The sequence below is a fragment of the Coregonus lavaretus genome (assembly GCF_964263955.1).
Source record: "Coregonus lavaretus genome assembly, chromosome: 8".
Taxonomy (NCBI): domain Eukaryota; kingdom Metazoa; phylum Chordata; class Actinopteri; order Salmoniformes; family Salmonidae; genus Coregonus; species Coregonus lavaretus.
Window position 1 is genome coordinate 9,131,951 of NC_139995.1, and position 25,386 is coordinate 9,157,336.

A 25,386-nucleotide genomic window follows, 5' to 3' on the forward strand; every position below is an offset into this window, starting at 1 on the left:
AAACGTCTGACCTCTGTGATTGCCAACAAGGGTTTTGCCACCAAGTACTAAGTCATGTTTTGCAGAGGGGTCAAATACTTATTTCCCTCATTAAAATGCAAATCAATTTATAACATTTTTGACATGCGTTTTTCTGGATGTTTTTGTTGTTATTCTGTCTCTCACTGTTCAAATAAACCTACCATTGAAATGATAGACTGATCATGTCTTTGTCAGTGGGCAAACGTACAAAATCAGCAGGGGATCAAATACTTTTTTCCCTCACTGTACTTATTGAGTCATGAAAGAGGAAGACATCACAAAACAGTTCTGAGATCTGGGATTTGAAAAAAACTATCTCAACAATATACATTTAGCAGATTCAACCAGTGTGTTCCCAGTGGGAAGTTCTTGATTATTCATGTCATAGTATCTGGTCCTTTTTTTCAATTACTTAGATTATTTGAAGGTGAATGAAGCAGAATGAAAAGGCTAAGACTTGAAATGCCCTTCACTATTAAATGTCTTTGCATCACCACCTAGAATAGGGATGGGCAATAATTTAGGTTTGAGGGCCACATCAGGATTTTAAAAAATAAACGGAGGACCACACAGATTTTTTCTGGACCTATTTGTTTTGTCGAAAGCAATTTGTGGACCAGAAAAAGGGCATTTCTTTTAAAATATATACAGTCGCTATTTAAAGTCTACACACCCCTTGAACAGTCTTCAAATGTTTCTGCCTTAAAATTACATCTACTATTGAGCAGGAGGAGCTGGAGTTGACTTTGCGGAGAATGCCCAAGAGCATGCAGTTAAAAAATACGTCAGACAGAGAGGTGCTGATGGAGAAGGTGAAAGCAATCAAGGAAGAGAGAGCGGCTAATCCCCCTGCAGCGCCTGAGCCTGCAGCTAATGCTAAGGTGGTAGAGGCTGCCAAAATAGCTAAGGACACTGATCACAAGTGTGACAGAGATGACAATGATGACCATTCCAACTAAATTAATAAAGATGGCAAGCACTATCACAAATAAAATTAGCTGAAGAAGTCTTTGTGATGTCCTTGAGACAGTTGTTGTGAAATACAACTAAATCAATGCCTATCTGTCTTTGTGAGTGCTGGCCATCTTTATTTGTTAAAGTTGGATTACTCCTGGCCCAAAGACTCATCTACACTGAGTGTACAAAACATTAGGAACACCTTTCTATTGAGTTGCACCCCCTTTTGCCCTCAGAACAGCCTCAATTTGTCGGGGCATGGACTCCACAAGGTGTCAAAAGCGTTCCACAGGGATGCTGGCCCATGATTGAAGTGGATTTAACAGGTGACATCAATACGGAATCATAGCTTTCACCTGGATTCACCTGGTCAGTCTATATCATGGAAAGAGCAGAGCTGTGTTTGAATACTCATACTAACAGCACTAACAGTACTATTTGTGAGATGAATTGATTATGTAGTATGCTTATTGGTCATAGTATGGATATAGTTAGTATGCCAAAAGTTCCCGGATGTCGTACTAAATTCACCAAAATATGAAGTATACAAGCAGTGGACACTATTTCGGTGTTTTTAGGGCACATAATGCAATTCTTCAGAAAATGGGCGTGGCTTCACAACGTACGGAAAATGTGCAGCCGTAGTCCGACGAGAGCAGATACAAATTCATTGCTTTAACTAATTATGACAAATGTTAAGAAAATGTTGAGCAATGTAATAAAGTAATGACTTTTCAAATAAGTTACGTTACATGTTATGTTGGCTGACAATTTGTTAGCTACGCTATCCTTATGAACCGCATAGCATATCATTACAGCAGTATGTACCGGTATGTTAGCTAGCTACCTAACGTAACGTTAGTTGGCTACTAATACATCAGACTTTCCAGTATATTAACTATATGCTATCTAACTAACTACCCAACGTCTATTGACTTGATTATTCATGTAATTTGTCCGTTCCTAATGGACATCGTTAATTCGCTCTGGCTATCTACTCCGATTTCTGAGCACTCTCGTCTGAGTGTGCCAGAGCGCAGAATAACTGATGAATTTACGAACGTTCAACATCCGTAAATATAACTGTTGTCAGTAAACGTTGGCAAGAAAAGTGTAATTAAATTGTTGCCTGCAGCACAGTTACAGTCACCAACACTCTGGATAACATGAAAACAGCCTAACCAGCTCTGCTAGGGCGAGTAAAATGGTCAGAGTGAGGTGTTCTCTCATTTGTGTCTGGAAGTAGCTAGCAAGTTAGCCAGTTAGCTTGTGTGCTTGACTGCCGTTGTGAGGTCAGAACGCTTGGATCAACCCTCCTCCAGTGACGTGTGCGCTCTGAACGCTCCGAGAGCGAAACACTCTGAATTTACGAATGGACAATCTAACAACGCTCTGAATTTATCAGCGCCCAGAGCGCACTCTGGTTTCCTCCAGATGTGATGCATGGCAATTTTGTTTCTCATGGTCTGAGTGTCCTTTTGGAGCTTTTTGGCAAACTCCAAGCAGGCTGTCATGTGCTTTTTACTGAGGAGTGGCTTCCGTCTGGCCACTCTACCATAAATGCCTGATTGGTGGAGTGCTGCAGAGATGGTTGTCCTTCTGGAAGGTTCTCCCATCTCCACAGAGGAACTCTGGAGCTCTGTGAGAGTGACCATCGGGTTCTTGGTCACCTGTAGTGGACATTTTAATCAATAATGAGGAGAGACAGGGTCAATCACCAATCAGGATATTACTTTATTCAGAACTTGTCAATAAGGCAATAACCGGGGCTGGTCGGTTCAACAGTTATGACTGTTGGCTGAGAGCCCCAACACAAAGAATACAAATATATTTTATAGCAAAGATACACCCTCTTAGTCTACATGACAAATAACAGATGTATGGAATGGGTCACAAGGTGAGACTTGATATATGAGAAAGGAGTATCCCCCAGCCAGATAGCATTTGCCATGAAGACTGTTCTTATTGTACAGAAACCAGAGTTTGGCCCCCAAAACAAGCTTCCTCTCATCATTATCCATACCCGAGCCATCTCTCCCTGGTACCTCATTACACAAACACCAACTCATTCTATGGAATGCATGCTGTAGGTTTTATCACCAAAGGCATCGTAAATCTACTGTCAGTGTTAACACAGAAACATGAGAGTGCTAAGAACCCTATTCTATTGCAGAAAACAACCATTTGATGCAATAACAGTATTATAGCATAATCTTGTAATTTTTGCTCTCACACACCTCCCTGTCCAAGGCTCTTCTCCCCCAATTGCTCAGTTTGGCCGGGCGGCCAGCTCTAGGAAGAGTCTTGGTGGTTCCAAACTTCTTCCATTTAAGAATGATGGAGGCCACTGTGTTCTTGGGGACCTTCAATGCTGCAGAAATGTGTTGGTACCCATCCCCAGTTTTGTTCCTCGACACAATCCTGTCTCGGAGATCTACGGATAATTCCTTTGACCTCATGGCTTGGTTTTTGCTCTGACATGCACTGTCAACTGTGGGACCTTATAAAGAAAGGTGTGCCTTTCCAAATCAAGTCCAATCAATTGAATGTACCACAGGTGGACTCCAATGAAGTTGTAGAAACATCTCAAGGATGATCAATGGAAACAGGATGCACCTGTTTTCGCTTTGTCAATATGGGGTATTGTGTGTAGATTGAGGAGGGAACATTTTAGAGTAAGGCTGTAACCTAACAAAATGTGGAAAAAGGGAAGGGGTCTGAATACCTTCCGAATGCACTGTATATTCTGAACACATTCTCCATAGTCTACATTCAAGTCTTGATCAAATTAATGGGACACTGTTATTTACATGTTTGTTATTTAGCAGACACTCTGGATAAGAGTGACTTACAGTAGTGAGTACATATATTTTCATAACTCTTTCGTACTGGTCCCCCATGGGAATCGAACCCACAACCCTACCTTTGTAAACGCCATGCTCTACCAACTGAGCCACACAGGATTGCTTTAAATAAATGAACAGAAAAACAAATTGAACAAAAACTCCCTGATGAAATTGATAGTAATTGTGTGTTCTGGGGATGAATTAAATGTATTCAGTGCGTGCAAGGGAACCACGCCTGCAAACCTCATAACACGTCTCCATAAGGTGTCTGAATACCAACTACTGAAAAGTGCATAGGAAAGGCATGCGTAGGAAAGGCGTACATGTCCTAAGTCTGAATCAGCTCCAAAAAGAATGGCTTGAAACCTTAACCATACTGTGATCTGTAACAAAACACCTTTGCACTACTTACCCAAAGGTTATTTACTGTATGGTGTTGGCTTAGCCTATAGCTGTGAGAACATTATAGCCCTGCACTGGACATGATGTACATGTGAGTAGAGTTTCCCCTGTCTGGTAATCTTGAACTAAGTCTTCTCCAGCTAGAATGCAGGTGGATGTTCTATTTAAAAACTCTCCACCCATCAGGCATGAATGAAGAATTGTTATCGAAGTGTTTTCTGTAACTGGTATATTGCCTCTTTGTGTTCGATACCCCATCTAGTGGTGTCTCTAGCTCCCTACTCATACAATCCTGTTTTATTTATTCTGAGGAAATGTTCACATCACAGGAGGTTGGGGAGGACGGGCTCGTGGTAATGGCTGAAACGGAATCAGTTGAATGGTATCAAATACATCAAACATATGGTTTGATGCCATTTCATTCGCTGTTCTTTTACCGCCAAGCTTTTTTTAAGCCCTTTGGAAGCGTTGTATTATGCCACCAGGTGGTGCCAGTATCTACAGATCACTGTCTCATCGTCAATGTGCGTCAAAGTGAGAAAGAGAATTGTCCATACAGTACTGATGTGTGATCTTGTGAGTATTATGAGGATAATGTGATCTTGTGAGTATTGGTTTAGCAGATCTGGTAGTAAAAAAATCCACCCAAAATAATGAACATACTGTAATGATCTCTGCCCTAAAAGGTGCACACAGTACAATTCCCACGCACTGTAGTTTGTTTTATCTTACCAGGAGACAGTGTCAACATGGTCTTTGATTTTCATATACTATTTAGAAAATATAAATAAATAAATCAAAATAGAACCATTGCGCTATCCCAGAAGCTTGGCTGGTGCGTAAAACCTGCGAATTCAGACAAACAAAAAGGGGTCGCATAAAGCTTTCTTCATTATTCGATTTTTAAAATTATTTTCACTGCATCAGGGATAGCGTACACAGATGTTTCCGCTTTACAGCCTTCTTCGGTGTGTAGGTACAATTTTATTTTAATTCAAAACAGCATTTGTAAAGAACAACGATGAGCAGCAGGTGCTTCTAATCAGGGTTGCCACTCAACTACCAATCAGGGATGTGGTTTTTCTGGTATACCTGTATACAAATTAGTCAAAAAGAAATACAGAATTATACGGTATGGGAGCGGGCACGAAGGGCAACTCACAAGTCAACCGCCCCAGGTGTCCGCTCACCTCATATCAATTCATGAGATAGCCCACCACAAAGGACATCAGGCACAGCCGTTCATAAATATGTGGGGACAACTCATAAACGATGTGCAAAATCTGATTTGGACAGTGTTCTTGTATAACAATCTCTATTTGGCTTATGGAAGGAGGTGAAATCTAATTCTTTGTTTAAACCGTGTGGAGATACAGAATTTAATTTATATGTCCACATGGTGAATATAAATAAACCAACATGATTGGTGTGATTAGGCTGCGATGATTGTTGTTTTTCTGGTTAATCATGTGGAGTGGTATTGCTGTTACCAATATATAAACTCAGCAAAAAAAGAAACGTCCCTTTTTCAGGACTCTGTCTTTCAAACATAATTCGTAAAAATCCAAAAAACTTCACAGATTGGAGGGTGAGGGCTAGGTCCATTCCCCCCAGAAATGTCTGGGAACTTGCAGGTGCCTTGGTGGAAGAGTGGGGTAACATCTCACAGCAAGACCTGGCAAATCTGGTGCAGTCCATGAGGAGGAGATGCACTGCAGTACTTACTGCAGCTGGTGGCCACACCAGATACTGACTGTTACTTTTGATTTTGACCCCCCCTTTGTTCAGGGACAAAAATTCAATTTCTGTTAGTCACATGTCTGTGGAACTTGTTCAGTTTATGTCTCAGTTGTTGAATCTTGTTATATTCATACAAATATTTACACATGTTAAGTTTGCTGAAAATAAACACAGTTGACAGTGAGAGGACATTTTTTTATTTTTTTTAATCACTTTTCAATTGGTCTGAGCAAATAATTTAGGTAGAGATAGATGACAAGCTATCATTTTTCAGGGCATAAAGATAATTTATGCTATTGTCACCTTTAATGTTATGCTCATATCCCCTCTCTGTAAAGTAAAGATAGTGATTATTTGTCCATAAGGTATGTGTATAGTATGTGTACTGTATTTGTACATGCTGAAGGCAGAAGTTGTTGTTAGACAGGCACTGACCACTGACTCATTAGGGGAGCAGTAATCAAAGGAAGTAGGGATCATGAGCCCCAGCCAAAAATACTTCCTGTTGTTGTCATCTACCCCTCCTGCCCCCCTCTCTCCAGATCCCCTCCTACCCCTTCTCTCCAGCAGGCAAATAATCCCTGTGAGGCTAAAGGATCCTCCTCATTTACAGTTTGTAGTCTACTGTACGGTACTGAGAGGACCTCTGCTGGCCACTGTGTGATATCATGTTTTTATAAATATACACATTAAATATGTGGTTGTACTTTTACACTAAGGGAATACTAGTATCCAATTTGGGTGAGGCTGTCATTTTTTTTATGTAAAAAAGAGATCATCTTCATAACTAATTCTAAAGTCTAAAATTCATGTTAGTCCACAGCTCAAAGGCTGATTAGAGAAGGAAAGGGAGAGAGAGAAAGAGAGAAAGAGAAACTGTGAGGCAAAAAAGAGAGAGTGAGAGAGACTGTCAGGCAGAACGAGAGCAGAGTTCTTTGCTTTGATATTTTCATTTTTGTTGAATGACCACAGTCCAGTGAGAGAGTACTCTCATGAGCGGCACTGCTGTCAAGTTCCAGGCAGTGTCCCTCCACATATATTCTACAGCAGGGTTTCCCAACCCTCTCCTCGGGCCCCCCCAGACGTTTCACATTTTTGTTTTAACCCTAAACTGGCAGCCCTGATTCAATTAGTCAACTAATCATCAAGCAGGTGTGCCAGTTTAGGGTTAAAACAAAAATGTGAAACGTCTGGGGCGGCCTGAGAAGAGGGTTGGGAAACCCTGCTCTGGAGCACCGCCCACCCTCTACTTCCTCCACAGCTCCCTCATCTGTGGATCACACTTCTGCTACTCACTCACCCTCAACTCATCGCATCATAACTCAACATCACTTGAAGATAGATCACACTCCTGGCCACAGCTGTTTTTATATCATTAGAACTCTATACTTTGGATCACAACTCTGGTTCTGTCCCTTCACCACCATTCACATCACAGGGATTTTAACTGCGTGTCACTGGATTGTTTATGCAGTAGTCTTTTGGAATCACATTGGTTGGACTGCTGGACCAGACCGCTGGACAGGACTGCTGGACCAGACTGCTGGACCAGACTGCTGGACCAGACTTGAACCCCATGCAGTGTAGAGTAGCCTGCAGCGATGTCATCTCTTCTCTCCCCCCGCAACGCAAAGGATCAGCCACGCACGACAAAGTCACTCTCTGACTCGTCTCTCACTACACCCTCGCCGACTTCCAGAAGTCTCAAAGTAAGAGCAGATGACTTATCTTTTCTATGGGCAATATCAAGGAAATGCCTAGGATGCTGTTAGGCTGCTGTTTCTAAACATTGCTATGTGCAGAAGCTGTTACATTGCCATGTGCAGAAGCTCAGACAAAATGCCATGCTTGACTTTTGACTATCATCATTGGTTTGGAGCACAGTGCACTGTGTGTAGGTCTAATACTATACGTCAGTGGTTCCCAACCATAGGTACTACGACCTTGGCCTATCCACAGGGGGTACTTGAGAAGACTCATGAGACCATATGCCTACTGGTAAAATGCAGTAGGGGTTACTTCAGGGGTACTCCGGGAAGAGTAAACTCTGTTGGTGGTACAGTAACCAAAAAAGGCTGGGAATCACTGCTATAGGTGTTATGCTTTTAGGGTGTCCAGGAAAAACGGGTTATTTTGAATATCCTTCTTTGTTTAACCATAAACGTTTTACTCAACATTGAAACCAATGTAATTGTTCCATGAGCAGACATCATCAGATTGTAATGACAGATAGTGATGAGATCTCTTGGGCCCGGTGGATTATGTGGGAGTAAATTTGACTAAAGGAAAATGAATTTTCAGCATTGGCTGCATGCATGTAATTATTCAAAGAACATGGTAACACACATTACAGATACAAAGTGTACTAATACACAGGCTCTCTCTCTTTGTGAGAGAGCTGTCCAATACAGCCTCAACATTTACTTCCCACGATGGGTCATATAAGTCCCGGATAACTTTGGAGTTTCCATGACATCATCAGCTCCATGCTATTTTTTCATCGGGCAGAAAGTTGCCTCAGAATTTTACTGAGAGGGGTCCTGTGTAACTCAACGAAATAACAAGAGGCAACTGACATATAAAACTCAGATTGGCATTGAAGATAGATATCTGACAGGATCAACAATATCAAACCCTTTGAGAGGCATGATTTCAAGTATATCACTCTGGACAAGACTCTGGCAGCACGAGCCAGACAGTGAAAACGAAACAGGAAAATTAAAAATAGATTGTAATAAGAAGTTCATCTCAACTGTTTACTCAAGCAGTGACACTGGAACTTTGAGAGAGCGAGAGAGAGAGAGCAAGAGCAAGAGAGCGAGCAAAAGAGAGAGAGCAAAAGAGGGGGAGAGAGAGAGAGAGAGAGAGATGGTCAGAGTACTTAGGGCTGTCTTGTATTGGAACGCAGACACTGTCTATCCCTCCGCTGGTCCAGTGGGAGAAGCTCACATTTTCCACTTGGGAAGAGCTGGTCAGCAGACAGTCAGTCCCCCATGACATCTAACAGAGCAAGAGGGGAGCACAGAGGAAGACTGGCCTGGTCCACAAACAACCCCTGGCCTTTACACTCTAGGCACAGGTGTGGATAGGAAAGGATTTGATTGGTGAAATCAATATGGCAGTACTTTCACCAAGCATACTAGAGAACCAGGTGGAGCTACAACCATATTGTTTATACCCAGATCTACATGAAGTACCTAGGGGTTAGATATTATAGGGGTTATTCCTGACTGGGTTGGTCAGTGTTGGAAGACCAGACTCAGAGCAGGCCCTCTCTATCACACCAGCATCTCCCAGTGCTGGATCCATGATCCAAAGCAGAGCTTCAGGGGGTCAACAGCAAGCCTTATTTTTATGAGAGCTTACCATGGCTCCAAACACAGACAGACTCTTTAATAAGAGAGAGCTGATAGTGTTGACACAGACTGAGAGCTTGTTGATGTCTGACGGGAACCATTCCTGTGTGTTTTTACATGAGGCCCGAGACTAAAGCAATGGACTGATCCCCCCTGTAGACCCCCTTGAACAATTCAGTTTAATCTGTATCTGTGGAGGGACTGGCCAACACTTTATAGAGCCTAAAGGCGCCCACATACTAGGTTTGGTTTGGTCGGCTAGGTGAAGCGAACGTCTGTGCCTCGCATACTCCCTTAAAAGACCTTCACCTGAAAAACGAGAAAAAAGTGGCAATAGTACTGTTTGGGCCTCTAGCAACAACATAGCCAGTATACACTTCCTCAAAATAGTCAGAATGAATCTAGGATAAATCAAGAAATCTGTAATTGATTTTGATGTTTTTGCCTAGGGGGTCTAGTCGCAGAATTTTACATCTAACTAACATGTTAGTTGCAGTATTTTTCAAGTGAAAAAAAAAAAGCATGAAAACTAGTCATCTCTCGTTGAATGACAACAAACACTTCATTGAAGAATCCCGTCCATAGTTCTCACTCCTACTAGGAGTAGTAGGCTGTTGACCAATCACCTTCGAAGGGACATAGACTTCGGCTACCGAACTTCAACTTGCCTCAAGAAAATAATGTGTGCGCGAACAGAAGAAATAAAAACTTGCTGAACTTTAAAACGAACAAAAACGTCACAAAATGTAATCATAATATATGCGCAAACTGTTTAGACTGGGAAGCATGCGACAGGCTTTACTTGATGTGTAATGGTTTGTCCCAGGCTGGAAGAAATGCTGACAGGTAGCCTAGTCTGTAGTAAAAATAAAGCTGTCTAAACACTGCAGTGAGTCCATACGTCTGTGCATGACCTTAAGTCTCTCGTCCAGACTTCAATTTAAGTCTCTTTTATTATTGAGAGCAATAATAGGCAAGTGCACAAAAAACAAGAAAAAATGCATATGATCTTACATTGTTAGCTTTATCCATTGACGTGATTTCTAGATAGCACAATTTTAATCAATGTTAAATGCCTTCACTCTTGCATGCCATGGCGTAAAAGCATAAATATTTGGCTTTGTGGGCTGAACTCTTGTAATTGCCTGACAAAGTGCTGGTCCACTGCAGCCTGAGAACACAGAGGTCATGGGTTGGCCCAGAACACAGAGGTCAGGGGTTGGCCCAGATACTGTAGGAGAGTGACTGGGGATATATAGCAGCATGAATGATTTTGTCTGCAGTGGAACACATCTCCTATTCTATTCTATTCTATCAGTAATAAACCTCTCAGCTCTAATTAAATAATAATCTACAAGGCAAGTGACTGAAGTGACAAGTGACCCCAACATCATCTGACACTATTAAAAAGCTCAAACATTACCATATTTGAAGGAGTATCTCTTTAAAAACACGCTCATATACCCTGCCTCCAGCCCTTCAGCAGGCAATAACCGTCAAGATTCCCAAGCTAAGCCACTGCCATAGTTATGACCTTTTTTGGATATGTTTAGTTTTATCTCTGGCTCTCAGTTAATGCATGTGGCTGTTTCCTCTGTCCTTCTCTGACTTGGTGTGAGCTTCAAGTTTCATCCCAAGATGCTCTCTGCTGATAAGAACAAGCTTGGCTGCAGGACGGTGTAAAGGTCTAAGTCTTCCGTGAGAGATCATAACTAGGGCCAGGGGTTTTTCCTGACCACTTGAACTGAAAATGAAAAACACAGAATCCCTATGCATACAGGACACAAAGTCCTTTACAAAGTGCTGATCTTGACAGCTCTGCTCTGTCATTTTAGAGGCTGGTAATGGTCTTATTTAGGTCACTCAAGTAAAGTCAGTAGCAGGGCTGAGGGAGATTCCATTGGCAACATTCAAACAAAGTGGGGAGCAAACATCTAGTGGAGTTTATTGCAAATGGTAATAGAGTAATGCCGTAATGGGTCTCATACCCAGGTCCCCCAGTCCATAGGCAGGCCTGCTAATCACTGCTCCAATATGGGTTAATGTTTTAGGGAGGAATTGTAACAGGCATTCCTAGGCAAGGTTTGTTAAAAAAGAATAATTATGACCCAGGCAGTTCTGTGAGTGTTCAGAATGTTGTGTTTGGTCATGACTTGGACTGCAAATAATGGATAATGGAAACTCAACACATTCACTTTAAAGTAAAAAAATAATAAAAAATCAATCACTTTGGTGCAATATGCACATGTATGTGGTACATTTTCAACTCTAAACACACACCAAAAAAAAACAGATCATCAAAATGCCTCATGATTTAAAACCCTAAGCACATTCCCAATTGACTGAATACCACAAACAAATACACAGTAACTTGTTCACTGCGCCAAATCACTTGTTCAATTTGCATACATTCAATAACTGCTGATCACTGTAAAATTCAATCTTTTTACATCATAAATGTATTAATTGACATCAATTCACGTTGGAAGCCAAAACTAAATCATATATGGATGTGGCTGAAAATATCTACATCATTCTCCATCAGCCAGTTTGCTTCAATAGGCAGGGTGTCCAATCAAAAATGTATATTCTGACCAATGGGTCAACTGTATATATAGTCCTCTAAGAAAAACAATGGTCCAATCCTAATACATTCAACAGTTATTGGAGTTTTTAACACTGTAGGACGGTCAGAATGAGGCTGACTAAATAAATTAATGAAGGCCAGAGAAAATGGTCGAAAATCTGGAAATTTCCACTCTGTGCAAAGATTAAATCTTCTGGCTACCTGACAGGCTCATTTTAGGTTGGACGGTAAAACCAAATTAATATATAGATGTGGATGTAACTACTACATCATCCTCCATCAGCCAGTGTGCTTCAATACAGTAGGGCAATGTGGAAATTGTCTCTAAATGTGTTAGTGCTACTATTTCAAAATATGGTGTAGGTTACAATCCGCTGCTGAAAAGAGAATGATTTTAGCTAATGATACTGTAGCAGTTACAGTGCACGTCACATAGAAGTTGATCTTGTGCAATGTTGCTTGGGGCAGAAATGGCATATATACAGTGCATTCGGAAAGTATTCAGACCCCTTGACTTTTTCCACATTGTTACGTTACAGCCTTATTCTAAAATGGACTAAATACATGTTTTTCCTCGTCAATCTACACACAATACCCCATAATGACAAAGCAAAAACAGGTTTTATGAAATTTTTGCAAATGAATTAAAAATAAGAAACAGAAAAACCTTATTTACATAAGTATTCAGACCCTTTGCTATGAGACTCGAAATTGAGCTCAGGTACATCCTGTTTCCATTGATCATCCTTGAGATGTTTCTACAACTTCATTGGAGTCCACCTGTGATAAATTCAATTGATTGGACATGATTTGGAAAGGCACACACCTCTCTATATAAGGTCCCACAGTTGACAGTGCATGTCAGAGCAAAAACCAAGCCATGAGGCCAAAGGAATTGTCCGTAGAGCTCCGAGGCAGGATTGTGTCAAGGCACAGATCTGGGGAAGGTTACCAAAACATTTCTCCAGCATTGAAGGTCCCCAAGAACACAGTGGCCTCCATCATTCTTAAATGGAAGAAGTTTGGAACCACCAAGACTCTTCCCAGTGCTGCCCCCCCAGCCAAACTGAGCAATCGGGGGAGAAAGGCCTTGGTCAGGGAGGTGACAAAGAACTTGATGATCACTCTGACAGAGCTCTAGAGTTCCTCTGTGGAGATGGGAGAACCTTCCAGAAGGACAACCATCTCTGCAGCACTCCACCAGTCAGGCCTTTATTGTAGAGTGGCCAGACGGAAGCCACTCCTCAGTAAAAGGCACATGACAACCTGCTTGGAGTTTGCCAAAAGGCACCTAAAGAACTCTCAGACCATGAGAAACAAGATTCTCTGGTTTGATGAAACCAAGATTGAACTCTTTGGCCTGAATGCAAAGCGTCATGTCTGGAGGAAACCTGGCACCATCCCTACGTTGAAGCATGGTGGTGGCAGCATCATGCTGTGGGGATGTTTGTCAGTGACAGGGACTGGGAGATTGGTCAGGATCGAGGGAAAGATGAACGGAGCAATGTACAGAGATCCTTGATGAAAACATGCTGCAGAGTGCTCAGGACCTCAGACTGGGGCAAAGGTTCAACTTCCAACAGGACAACGACCCTAAGCACACAGCCAAGACAACGCAGGAGTGGCTTCGGGCAAGTCTCTGAATTTCCTTGAGTGGCCCAGCCAGAGCCTGGACTTGAACCCGATCGAACATCTCTGGAGAGACCTGAAAATAGCTGTGCAGTGATGCTCCCCATCCAACCTGACAGCACTTGAGAGGATCTGCAGAGAAGAATGGGAGAAACTCTCCAAATACAGGTGTGCCAAGCTTGTAGTGTCATACCCAAGAAGACTCCAGGTTGTAATCGCTGCCAAAGGTGCTTTAACAAAGTACTGAGTAAAGGGTCTGAACACTTATGTAAATGTGATATTTCAGATTTTATTTGTAATAGATTTGCAAAAATTTCTAAAAACCAGTTTTTGCTTTGTCATTATGGGGTATTGTGTGTAGATTGATGAGGAAGAAAAACAATTTAATCAATTTTAGAATAAGGCGGTAACATAACAAAATGTGGAAAAGGTGAAGGGGTCTGAATACTTTCCGAATGCACTGTATCCCAGGCTACACCAATACCTTTTACTGTCGGTGTCTGCTTTACAATATATGCCACAAAACCCCCTATATCTGATGATTTCTTCTACTGTACAAGGATACTGAAACTGTAAGACTGACATTTTTCTCAATATGCTACAAACAGTGGATACAATTATTAGTATTTTTGCAGTAAACTTGAACAATTGGAAATACTGGTACATAGCTAAAACTGTATGGAAAATGGTATTTACCCTCTATTATTCCTTCTATTCAGCACTTAAAAAATATAAATTGTGACCCGTTTCAGGAAACTAGGCGTATGTCGCAAGTCATGACACAGGAGAGCCATTTTAACGTTTTTTATTTGTATTTAATTTTTTATCAAAATGCGTTTCTTGGCAGAAATGCCTTCTGGAACATTTGAACTTTCATGTGCCTTAATAACAAACTTGTATGCCATCTGTAAATATGAATAAAATAGTTTAATTACGAGCCTTGTTGGTTAAGACACAGAAAAAGACAGCAACCATTCCACTACATTTACATTTACATTTACGTCATTTAGCAGACGCTCTTATCCAGAGCGACTTACAGTTAGTGCATACATTATTCTTTTTATTTTCATACCCCATGGGAATCGAACCCACAACCCTGGCGTTGCAAACGCCATGCTCTACCAACTGAGCTACCTCCCTTATCTCAGCCATGATTGGCTGAGATAATGAGTGGGCTGGACATGCCGAGAGAAGCCTTCTGTCTATTTGAGCCGGTCAGTCTGTGTTGGTAATCCTGTCGAATGTGGCTTTTTTTTAAATGTATCGTCTAGTGGAGCTGCGTAAGTGTTGCTCTCCACTTTCTGGAGGATGGAGTTTTGAAATCAGTGGAATTAGAGTATGATAGCTAAAGAGATGGCGAAAACACGTCTCCAGATTACATGTTCAAACTAAGGGCAACCGTGGCATGGCATCCGTGAGAGCGAGACGCGTCCATCATGCATGATGATGTATACGGGTAAGATAGTCTAGCTAGCTACATTTTCAGATATTACACGTTTCTAATTTTGACAGAAAGTGGTTTCATTTCAAGCTAGTGTACTGTTAGCTAGCTAGCTAATGTTAGCTGGCTGGCTCCCTAGCTAACGTTACTTTTTTTGAAGTTATTATTCATTGTTGTTTAACTAGCTAACATTAGCTGGCTGGCTCCTTAGCTAACGTTACGTGACGTGTGTGATCTTACACGTTGTTTACCTAGATAGGTTCATTGTTTACCTAGCTAGCTACATGTCTTAAGCTAAAGTGTACAACACCCATTGAATATGACCGGTGTCAGTAAACGTCGGCAAAAAAGTTTAATGAAATTGTTGCCAGCAGAGCTGTTTTCATGTTATCCAGAGGTAAACAAATCATTGGCCAGAGCATCAAGTGTGCACTCTGAACGCTCCAAGAGCAAAACGAGATGGGTGGGGCTAAAGCTTAAGAGGGTGTGAACGATGCTGAATGGGTGTAGACAAAGAAGAGCTCTTCACTAGTTCCCAAAACCTTTAAATGCCCTTTTCTCAAAAGTGAGTTTACAAGTTTATCAACTTTCAAAGCAGAATTACTTTCCCATTGTTCCTCAAAAATGCAGTGTATGATATACCATTTTGTAGCTATGAGTCTCTACTTTTATCCAATGTAAAAAACAGCATTTCAAATTTTGCTACATAAGACCAAATCCAGGTGGTGAGTCATAATTTTGAAAATTGTATCATATGTTTTTTGCTATTGGATTAAATGTTAGTGAAAAATACTAAATTGTGAGCCTATCATTATCTGATGGATTGGTGACTAAACTAAATGGTCTCATGGTATTTCATGAAAAAAATTAAATTTAGCAAGAATGACTCCGGGGTGAAAGATTTGTTCATCTTCAATGAATGCTCAATCAAAGGTTCTGAACATAAGACAGGGGAGGCATTTGGCTATCTTAAGAGAGTCATATTTACTGCCTCTGTTTGCCCGCGCTTCATTGAATTCCTTCCCTTGACAAGAGGAGCACCGGCGAAGCGGGGCTCGTCTCTTTGAATATCATTCATTTGACATTTGGTTGATCCGCATGGCGGTAGTTGACCCTTTTCTGGCATACAGACTGGCCGTCAGTCATCCTGTCAGTCATCCATGTGCTATGCACTACTTACCTGGATTGAGATCGCCAAGGACTAGCACTACTGTATCTGGGGTCCTCCAGCTAGGGTGGGCTATCCGTTTCCTACTGCTTGTCTCCGTCTGGCACTCCGAGAAACCTGAGGGCAATATAACGAGGGATTATTCGGCCAGTAATCGGTGGTAGCACCCTCGGCTATTGTATCAAAATCTACGACTGTTTGTTAGATTATGCTTGTGTGATACTTGTTACCATTCCTGCCCCTCGCACCTCACCGCGTGCGTGTCAGTATTGATGGCTGTGTGTTGCGGTTGGGGGGCACTTGGATTACCGTGCCCTCTCTGGTTTGCTCCCCTCGGCCTGCACAGTCGTCAGCGTGCCCCCTGTTCTGATGACCGCCCAAGTGGTCTCCCACTCTTGTTGGGGTTTTGGTTGTTAGGAGTACCGAGGAATATCAAATCCACTTGACCTGATGCGGAACAATCTGGTGCTGCGAGCAATGGGAGTACCGCAGTCCGGAAGGGCGGCCTTCGCAAAGCTGGTGAGCCGGAGAGTCCTGCTCTACTCCAACGATCTGCTGAGAAAAATTTTCCACGCCAACCGGCTGGAGGAAGAGGCCCCGAGTGAGGAGGTTTCTTCAACCACCCGTGGCAGCATCAGTAAGAGTCATATTTACTGACGCCGTTTGCCCACGCTTCATTGAATTTCTTCACTTGACATGAGGAGCACCAGCAATTTTTTAATTGTGTGTAGAGTACAACTTCAGCTGTCTAACAAGAATGGCATTACATTTCTATGGTGTATTTGGCTAAATACAGTTGAAGTCGGAAGTTTACATACACCTTAGCCAAATACATTTCAACTCAGATTTTCACAATTCCTGACATTTAATCCTAGTAAAAATTCCCTGTTTTAGGTCAGTTAGGATAACCACTTTATTTTAAAAATGTGAAATGTCAGAATAATAGTAGAGCGAATGATTTATTTCAGCTTTTATTTATTTAATCACATTCTCAGTGGGTCAGAAGTTTACATACATTCAATTATTATTTGGTAGCATTGCCTTTAAATTGTTTAACTTGGGTCAAACATTTCGGGTAGCCTTCCACAAGCTTCCCACAATAAGTTGGGTGAATTTTGGCCCATTCCTCTTAACAGAGCCTGTGTAACTGAGTCAGGTTTGTAGGCCTCCTTGCGCGCACACGCTTTTTCAGTTCTGCCCACACATTTTCTATAGGATTGAGGTCAAAGCTTTGTGATGGCCACTCCAATACCTTGACTTTGTTGTCCTTAAGCCATTTTGCAACAACTTTGGAAGTATGCTTAGGTTCATTGTCCATTTGGAAGACCCATTTGCGACCAAGCTTTAACTTCCTGACTGATGTCTTCAGATGTTGCTTCGATATATCCACATAATTTTCCTTCCTCATGATGCCATCTATTTTGTGAAGTGCACCAGTCCATTCTGCAGCAAAGCACCCCCACGTCATGATGCTGCCACCCCCATGCTTCACGGTTGGGATGGTGTAATTCGGCTTGCAAGCATTCCCCTTTTTCCTCCAAACATAACGATGGTCATTATGGCTAAATAGTTCTATTTTTGTTTCATCAGACCAGAGGGCATTTCTCCAAAAAATACGATCTTTGTCCCCATGTGCAGTTGCAAACCGTAGTCTGGCTTTTTTATGGCAGTTTTGGAGCAGTGGCTTCATCCTTGCTGAGTGGCCTTTCAGGTTATGTTGATATAGGACACATTTTTCTGTGGATATAGATAATTTTGTACCTGTTTCCTCCAGCATCTTCGCAAGGTCCTTTGCTGTTGTTCTGGGATTGATTTGCACTTTTCGCACCAAAGTACGTTCATCTCTAGGAGACAGAACGCGTCTCCTTCCTGAGTGGTATGACAGCTGCGTGGTCCCATGGTGTTTATACTTGTGTACTATTGTTTGTACAGATGAATTTGGTACCTTCAGGCATTTTGAAATTGCTCGCAAGGATGAACCAGACTTATGGAGGTCTACAATTTCTTTGACTGATTTCTTTTGATTTTCCCATAATGTCAAGCAAAGAGGCACTGAGTTTTAAGGTAGGCCTTGAAATACATCCATATGTACACCTCCAATTGACTCAAATGATGTAACGAGTGTCAGTGTAATGCGGTGGATCGAAGTCAGGCGCAGGACACAGAACTCGAGGAAACGTACTTTACTGAACTTGAGTAAAGATAACAACACAGCAATACCTTCACGCAGGAAGGAACTAACCCGCTCACCAAACGACACACGAAACGAAAAACAACCACGCACAAGACACATTGGGAGCACCTGGGTTAAATAGGGTAGGCGTGATTACACAAATGGGAAACAGGTGTGTGACATAGACAACAGGTGCAACATAGACGCATATAACATAGATCGGCAGCAGCTAGTATTCCGGTGAAGACGAACGCCGCAGCCTGCCCGAGCAAGGAGGAGGGGCAGCCTCGGCAGAATCCGTGACAGTACCCACCCCCCCCTGACGCGCGGCTCCAGCTGGGCAGGTGTCTAGGAGCCTTACACTGGGCGCACAACGAGCAGGAAGAAACATAAACCCTCACGTCCTTAGCTAAGGTGGGCCACCAGTACTTCCCACTAAGACAATGCACTGTCCGACCGATACCAGGATGACCAGAGGAGGGTGACGTGTGAGCCCAATAGATCAACCGATTGCGGACCTCCAGCGGAACGTACACACGACCCTCTGGACACTGGGGAGGAGTGGGTTCATTATGCAACGCCCGCTCGATGTCCGCGTCCACTTCCCACACCACCGGTGCCACCAGATACGACGCCGGAAGTATGGGAGTGGGCTCCACGGAACTCTCCTCCATGTCATACAGTCGGGACAGAGCATCTGCCTTAGCATTCTGGGAGCCTGGCCTGTACGAAAAGGTGAAACAAAAACAGGTGAGAAACATTGACCACCTTGCCTGGCGAGGGTTTAATCTCTTCGCCGCCCGGATGTACTCCAGATTGAGGTGGTCAGTCAAAATGAAAAAAGGGTGGTTAGCCCCCTCAAGCCAATGTCTCCACGTTTTCAGGGCTTGGACCACGGCCGACAGCTCTCGGTCCCCCACATCATAGTTGCGCTCCGCCGGACTGAGCTTCTTAGAAAAGAACGCACAGGTTTGGAGCTTGGGTGGTGTGCCCGAGCTCTGGGAAAGTACAGCACCTATCCCAGCCTCTGACGCGTCCACCTCAACCGTGAAGGCCAAGGAGGGATCCGGGTGAGCCAGAACTGGAGCCGAGGTAAACGGGCTCTTCAGACGATTGAAATCCCTTTCCGCCTCAGCTGACCACCGCAAGCGCACCGGTCCCCCCTTCAGCAATGAGGTAATGGGAGCCGCTACCTGACCAAAGCCCCGTATAAACCTCCAGTAGTAATTGGCAAATCCCAAAAATTGCTGCACCTCCTTCACCGTGGTTGGAGTCGGCCAATTACGCATGGCCGAAATGCGGTCACTCTCCATTTTCACCCCAGACGTGGACATGTGTTACCCTAGGAAGGAGATGGACTCCTGAAAGAACAAGCATTTCTCCGCCTTGGCATACAGGTCATGCTTCAACAGTCGTCCAAGTACCTTACGCACCAGGGACACATGCTCGGCCCGTGTAGCGGAGTATATGAGGATGTCATCAATATACACCACTACACCCTGTCCGTACAGATCCCTGAAAATCTCATCGACGAAGGCTTGGAAGACTGATGGAGCATTCATCAACCCGTATGGCATGACGAGGTACTCATAGTGTCCTGAGGTAGTGCTGAAAGCCATCTTCCACTCATCTCCCTCCCGAATACGCACCAGATTGTACGCGCTCCTGAGATCCAATTTCGTGAAGAAGTGCGCTCCGTGCAGTGATTCCGTCATACATGCTATCAGATGTAAGGGATAGCTGTACTTGACAGTGATCTGATTAAGCCCATGGTAATCAATGCACGGGCGTAACCCACCATCCTTCTTCTTCACGAAAAAGAAACTTGAGGAAACAGGTGAAGTGGAAGGCCGAATGTATCCCTGTCTCAGCGATTCGGAGACATATGTTTCCATAGCCGCCTTCTCCGCCTGTGACAGAGGATACACGTGACTCCGGGGAAGTGCAGCGCCTACCTGGAGATTTATCACACAATCCCCTGGACGATGGGGTGGTAATTTAGTCGCCCTCTTCTTACTGAAGGCGAGAGCCAAATCGGCATACTCAGAAGGAATGTGCACTGTGGAGACCTGGTTTGGACTCTCCACCGTAGTAGCCCCCAAGGAAACCCCTACACACCTCCCCAAGCACTGACTGGACCATCCCTTGAGAGCCCTCTGTTGCCAGGAAATAGTGGGATCATGAGTGGTTAACCAGGGAAGTCCCAACACCACAGGATATGCAGGAGAATCAATCAGATAGAGACTAATCCTCTCCTCATGACCCCCCTGCGTCCTCATAGAGAGTGGTGCGGTAACCTCCCTGATTAGACCTGACCCTAGCGGGCGACTATCTAATGTGTGGACAGGAAAAGGCACATCAACATGAACAGTAGGAATCCTTAAACTAAGAGAATATTGACGATCAATAAAATTCCCAGCTGCGCCTGAATCTACTAGCGCCTTATGCTGGGAATGAGGAGAAAACTCCGGAAACACAACCTCTATAAACAACTGACCAACAGGAAGCTCTGGGTGAGTCGGGTGCCTACTCACCTGAGATGGTCGACCAGTGCTCTGCTTACTGCCTCGACTCCCTGGGGACCCTCCCCAGCACCAAAACGCAGTGTGTCCTCTGCGGCCACAGTTGGTGCAGGGGACGGCCCCTCTCCTGGTCTCCCTAAGTGCAGCACCTCCGAGCTCCATGGGGGTAGAGTCGGAGGTGCTGGGGGATGGAATGAATGAGCCCTGATCAGAAAGTCCGCGGGTCTCCAACAGGTTATCCAGCCTGATGGACATCTCCACCAGTTGGTCCAGATTGAGATTGGTATCCCTGCAGGCCAGTTCCCGCCGAACGTCCTCCCTTAGGCTGCACCGATAGTGGTCGATCAGGGCCCTCTCATTCCATCCGGCGCTGGCTGCCAATGTCCTGAACTCCAGCGCAAAATCCTGGGCGCTCCTCCTCTCCTGTCGTAGGTGGAACAGACGCTCGCCCGCCGCTCTCCCCTCTGGTGGATGATCGAATACCGCCCGGAAGCGACGGGTGAACTCCTCGTAGCGGACCGATGCAGCATCAATTCCTCCCCACTCGGCGTTGGCCCACTCGAGCGCCTTCCCCGACAGACAGGAGATGAGGGCGGACACGCTCTCGTATCCCGAGGGCGCCGGGTGGATGGTTGCCAGGTAGAGCTCTACCTGGAGCAGGAAACCCGGCTGGTGTACCGTCATATGCCCTCGGGAGCGAGAGCCGAAACCCACTGGGCCCAGGTGGAGAAGAGGTGGTCTGTGGTATGGGTGGTAGAGTGGTTGGAGGAGGTGTGGGAAGGCCACCTCTCTCCCAACGGTTCATCGTGTTCATCACCCTCTCCATGGCGGTGCCGAGCACCTGGATGACACTCTCCTGTCGTTGAAAACGTTCCTCCATAGATTCGGACTGACGAGCTGTATCTGCTGACTCCATAGATGGTGCGTGGTTCTGTAACGAGTGTCAGTGTAATGCGGTGGATCGAAGTCAGGCGCAGGACACAGAACTCGAGGAATCGTACTTTACTGAACTTGAGTAAAGAAAACAACACAGCAATACCTTCACGCAGGAAGGAACTAACCCGCTCACCAAACGACACACGAAACGAAAAACAACCACGCACAAGACACATTGGGAGCACCTGGGTTAAATAGGGTAGGCGGGATTACACAAATAGGAAACAGGTGTGTGACATCGACAACAGGTGCAACATAGACACATATAACATAGATCGGCAGCAGCTAGTATTCCGGTGACGACGAACGCCGCAGCCTGCCCGAGCAAGGAGGAGGGGCAGCCTCAGCAGAATCCGTGACAAATGATGTCAATTGGCCTATCAGAAGCTTCTAAAGCATGACATAATTTTCTGGAATTGTGATACAGTGAATTATAAGTGAAATAATCTGTCTGTAAACAATTGTTGGAAAAATGACTTGTGTCATGCACAAAGTGATGTCCTAACCGACTTGCCAAAACCATCGTTTGTTATCAAGACATTTGTGGAGTGGTTGAAAAACAAGTTTTAATGACTCCAACCTAAGTGTATGTAAACTTCTGACTTCAACTGTATAAGGATGTGGCTGTCTAACCACACACTGTCATTCACAGCTCTCTGGGTGAAGTTCTGTCTTTAAGTCTCCAGTGACTGATGAAGTTGCTTCCATCTATGTAATGTTTTACAGGTTATGGACCGGTGCAGTCAGGTGGCAGGAGGGGTGGAGTGCATTACACTCCATCCTGGAGATGACACAGTTTGCCTCATGGGTCCAGCAGGCAGAGTTTAATAACTACAGGCAGATGCAGGACAATTGCACTCTTCTCATACCCATATTCTGACCAATTCTAAGCTTCCTCCAGGGGGAGAAGAGTGCAATTGCTGAACTTATGTAGATATTGTAAGCAAAGTGTTTTGATAACTTTCAAGTGTAACAGTTCCATGTAGAATAAACCATTCTTCACATAATTCTGTAGAAGCCGTGTTCTACTAATATAACAATGTTTACACTGTATTTCATCTTCTATATGAAATACAGTGTAAACATTATTATTATTATCATTCTATTGTCATTCCTTGTACATGCACATGTATCTGGCAAATAAAGGTGATTCTGATTCTTATATTACTAAACACTTGTGATGTACTGTCTTAATTGTAATCACCTTTAGTCCCTTCTGAGGTGTTTGCCAGCACCTGATGTGCATGGCAGTGTAGATCAGCTCCAGGCCCCTCTCGTCACAGATACTGGTCAAGAAGCAGCCTGTCTTACAGATCTGACCCAGCTCCTATATCACAGAGGGAGGGACTGAGAGAAGCCAGAAGTAAATACACAGTTGAACATAGCCAATCATAGATCATGATACACAGCTAATTCACAAGTGCCAGCATGGCAGCTCTGTACATTGCTGAATACTTGCTAACTTTGAGTTTGGATCCCGCGACAAAGTTGGCATCAGTTGCTGGGACTGCTGTCCAGTGATCCTGCTGACCAAGGCCGGGTCTGAGGAGCTATTTGGCGTAGCAGCTAGCCTAACTGCTAGATCACTGCCTATCAAGCTAGCAGGGTTTTCTTGAGGGCTTGAACGCAGCCTGCGACGCGGTTAGCCATTGTGGCTGAGACCGCGGATTGTTCCGAGTTTGTGGCTGTCTAGTTCCCTGCTGTCTGTTGTTGTTTTCAATCTTCCCTGTGACCTGCCCTGTCTGGAACTGCGAGGAGTAACAGCGTAACCTACGTTGCTAGCTACCATGACAAAGACCAAAGCTGGTGGGAGTACCGTTGAGGACCGTGGTGTCTCTTTATCACAGGTGAAGGATCTTTTTAAACAAATAAAAATAGTTCTACAAGAAGTTGTTACAACAAAGTGAAAATAGCTTCAAGTGTTTTGTCCAAATACTGGTGAAGTCAACTAATACAATAATGGAATGGACCTGACCAGAATGGACCTGACCAAAAAGGTCCAGGACCTGAAGAACAGTTTGCAGTTTTCCCAGGGATAGCTCGATGAGTTTAAACAGGAGAACGGCAAGATGACATCAATCTGTAAGTCATTGAGAGAGGACATCAGTTCTGTGTGTGAATCCATGATAACAATGACGGAGAAATCCGATTATCTCGAGGGACAATCAAGGCGGAACAACCTGGTTGTGGACGGAATTGCAGAATCTCCACATGAGACCTGGACGGAGTCTGAGGACAAAGTGAGGGAAATGATCTCGGAGAAATTGAAGATGGACCACAGGAAGATTGAAGTGGAGCGCACCCACAGAACTGGAAAACTGGCCCAGGTGACAGGCCCAGGCCATAGTGGTCAAGTTCCTGAGGTTCAAGGACAATGTAGCTGTTCTGGAAGGAGCCAAGAACTTCAGAGGAACGTTTATCTTCCTCAACGAGGAGTATCCTGAAGCTGTGCGCCAGAAGACAAAATAACTTATCCCAGCCATGAAAGCTGCCAGAGCGCGTGGGGACATTGCTTACATCCGCTATGCCAGGCTCATTTTCCACCCTCCCTCCCAGAAGTCTGGAAGGGATGAGAGAGCCAAGCCTATGGTTTCGTAGCTTCAACCCCGCAGCACACACAAATGCATGATAATGTATGTGATATCAATAGAGAGGTATATTTTCTGGGTGATTTTAAATATTGACTGGCTTTCATCAGGCTGCCCACTCAAGATAAAGCTTCAAACTGTAACTAGTGCCTGCAACGTGGTTCAGGATATCAATCAACCTACCAGGGTAGTTACAAACAGCACAGGAATGAAATCATCAACATGTATTGATCAAGTATTGTTGAAGTGTTGTGGTTGCAGGTTCACTTGGCACATCTAAAGCCTTTCTTTTGGGGTGTTGCTATAGGCCACAAAGTGCTAACAGTTAGTATCTAAATAATATGTGTGAAATGCTTGATAGCGTATGTAATGTAAACAGAGAGGTCTACTTTCTTGGGGACCTGAATATTGACTGGTTTTCATCAAGCTGTCTGCTCAAGAGGAAGCTTCTCACTGTAACCAGCGCCTGTAATCTGGTTCAGGTTATTAATCAACCTACCAGGGTGTTTACAAACACTACAGGAACAAGATCATCCACATGTATCGATCACATTTTTTTATTTTTTTTATTTTTTTTATTTCACCTTTATTTAACCAGGTAAGCCAGTTGAGAACAGGTTCTCATTTACAACTGCGACCTGGCCAAGATAAAGCAAAGCAGTGCAATAAAAACAACACAGAGTTACATATGGGGTAAAAAACATAAAGTCAAAAATACAACAGAAAATATATATACAGTGTGTGCAAATGTAGCAAGTTATGGAGGTAAGGCAATAAATAGGCTATAGTGCAAAATAGTTACAATAGTATTAACACTCGAATGCTAGATGTGCAAGAGATTATGTGCAAATAGAGATACTGGGGTGCAAAAGAGCAAAATAAATAACAATATAGGGATGAGGTAGTTGGGTGGGCTAATTTCAGATGGGCTGTGTACAGGTGCAGTGATCAGTAAGGTGCTCTGACAACTGATGTTTAAAGTTATTGAGGGAGATAAGAGTCTCCAGCTTCAGAGATTTT

General features: G+C 43.8%; 1 protein-coding gene across 1 annotated transcript in view; it reads left to right on the forward strand.

Annotated features, from left to right (window-relative positions):
• The first annotated feature begins 7,310 nt into the window (after positions 1-7,310).
• The window catches only part of LOC311133867 (protein phosphatase 1 regulatory subunit 12B-like), a 34,929-nt gene continuing 16,853 nt past the window's right edge, over positions 7,311-25,386 (forward strand). The window contains exon 1 of the mRNA XM_084167473.1: positions 7,311-7,675. Coding sequence (XP_084023599.1) covers positions 7,568-7,675 — 108 coding nt within the window. The 5' untranslated portion in view covers positions 7,311-7,567. The remainder of the gene's footprint in view (positions 7,676-25,386) is intronic.